At 35.4% G+C, this 2,353-nt stretch overlaps 1 protein-coding gene across 1 annotated transcript in view; it reads left to right on the top strand.

The window, feature by feature from the left end:
• NALCN (sodium leak channel, non-selective) overlaps positions 1-2,128 on the top strand; it is a 300,278-nt gene extending 298,150 nt beyond the window's left edge. Inside the window, exon 44 of the mRNA XM_019625115.1 lies at positions 468-2,128. Coding sequence (XP_019480660.1) covers positions 468-661 — 194 coding nt within the window. The 3' untranslated portion in view covers positions 662-2,128. The remainder of the gene's footprint in view (positions 1-467) is intronic.
• The last annotated feature ends 225 nt before the right edge of the window (positions 2,129-2,353 follow it).

Genomic DNA, 2,353 nt, shown 5'->3' with positions numbered 1-2,353 from the left:
TTTTTTTTTTAATTGTATTTACCCACATCCTTCTTTCCGTGGCCTCTCTACATCCCTTTTTCTCCCTCCCTGTCATTTATTTTCCTTTGATTTTTTTCTTCATATGAATGTATATAATACTAATGAACACTGACTCATACATATTTCTGTAATATTTGTATTTGCCCAAATTGGAACTTTTAGTGGATTTTTTTTGTTGTTTTCTTGTTTCTGTAATTATCTCAAAGTGCAAGGGGCAAACAACATTTTTTTTCAAATGACATTACATTTAGTTGTCCATGAACATAATTTTCAAGTTCATGATGAATAAATATAAGGAATCAAGTGCTGAAAAGGTTTCATACTTAATATTTGTGGATAAGACTTGTTCACCAAAAGCAGATGGGAATATCACGTTTTTTCAGGAATGACTTTCACTAGAGTAAAACCATACCGTATTGCTCATTGGCCTTTTGTTAATTCCACAGCACCGAAACCAATAAGCCACTCAGTGTCTTCAGTCAACTTACGGTTTGGAGGGCGAACGACAGTGAAATCTGTAGTGTGCAAGATGAACCCCATGACTGACGCAGCTTCCTGTGGCTCTGAAGTCAAGAAGTGGTGGACCCGGCAGCTGACCGTGGAGAGCGATGAAAGTGGAGATGACCTTCTGGATATTTAAGTGGAAATCGACGCAGATGGCAGTGAAGACTGTTTTCTAATAATTTCCTCCGTTGTCCAGTGAGCATTCCATAATTTATACATAATTTTATTCCAGCTCGTCATAGCATTTTTTAAGTTGATTTTTGTCCTGCCATAGGAAGACATAAAAACTGGTCTGTCAAAGCTGTATATATCATGGGTCATCACTGTGTATGTGTTCAAGAAAACGTGAATAATGGCACTATTGGTAATATTAGAAACTATACCAACCCCAGATGTAGATCATTCAAAAATTCCATATATTCTATCCGTGTAAACAAAGGTGTATATTTTTGTGTGCTCTTATGTATTATCACTATCCCTGAAAGAGTGCTAAGCCCCAAAGTGGCAAATATTTATAGTACAGGAGCTATAGCTAGCTTTAGTTCACGTTTTTCCCACTTCTACTAGAAATACTTCTCTTGGGAGAATTTATTATTTACGATTGATCTGAAAAGGTCAGCGCTGAGCTTATGCTAAAATGACAGTAGTTTTACAAACTACACATTCTGAATTTTAAAAAGTATGTTCTTTTTCTCCTATTATTTTTTAAAATATACACACGGTATTTAGAGATAAGAAGAAGTTAGTTTCTGTCCTCAGTCACTAATGAAATTGTGACCTGCTTCCAAGAGAATTGTATGTGCAGGTACCTGGCAAAGAAATTGACCCAAGGAGCTAACTAACTGGTTTAAAACAAACCTGTACGTAGATCAATCGAGAGACATAGTTACGTGAAGATGTTGTTTCTTAGCATTTTAATAACTGAGTTTAGCAAACAGAGTAAAACTACACCATTCAGCTTATTTAAAAAACCTTTCATGTGTGTTGCTATCATTGGCTTTTTTTATTTTTATTTTTTTTACTAAAAATATGTCCATTTTTTCATAAATCAACAAAGACACTATGAGTTGATCCTAACACACCATCACTGTGTTCAATTGCAAATGACTCCCCTGCTACCAGAACCTCCTGTGGAAATAATGGTACTGTGCAAACTCTTACACTGAATTCACAGTTTAGGTATCCCACAAATCCTCAGGAAAAATTAAAATGAGAAGTGCTTACAAAGTACCATTGGGACTCTTTAGCTGGGTCAACCAAGTAGAAGTGCATCTGGCTCTTTAACTACATTGTTCTTGATTGACAGTTTGCTGTTTAGATTGTTTCTTTTAATGGAGTGATTATCTCAGAATCCTCTGACCTTGTCGCCTGGTTGCTTTATGATCTATTTTTTCTCTATTTAACATTCTTTAAAATAGGCAAATATCACATTCTGTCTGTATAACAAATGTGATATGGTGGCAGCCGTCTATCATGTATATAATTAATTGTGACTATAGATCATGAGCAATTAGTCAGTGCAGCTGAAAGAATTTTATTTGGTTTTATGTTCGTTTAAAGTTTACTTTTTGTACATAATAAAATAAAATAAATACTGGATTTGTAAAAGAATTTGAGTTGATCATTTCTAAACCCTTTTCTTGTGTGGGGGTGGAGGGGTGGGGCCACTAGATAACTGGCACTTTGCAAACTCTGTATTTGAATACTATGTCTATAATTAGTTAACAAAAGCTCTGTCCCTGATATTCATTTCAGCTCAGCGCCTAAGCCAGAATGTTCCCTTCACCTTTGTTCCCATAAGCCTGAGTGAATACTCGGTACCTTCCAA

Source organism: Hipposideros armiger, unplaced genomic scaffold (assembly GCF_001890085.2).
Source record: "Hipposideros armiger isolate ML-2016 unplaced genomic scaffold, ASM189008v1 scaffold_615, whole genome shotgun sequence".
Classification (NCBI taxonomy): Eukaryota; Metazoa; Chordata; class Mammalia; order Chiroptera; family Hipposideridae; genus Hipposideros; species Hipposideros armiger.
Note: the sequence above shows the minus strand (reverse complement) of the source record. Positions and strands in the feature narration are given on the sequence as shown.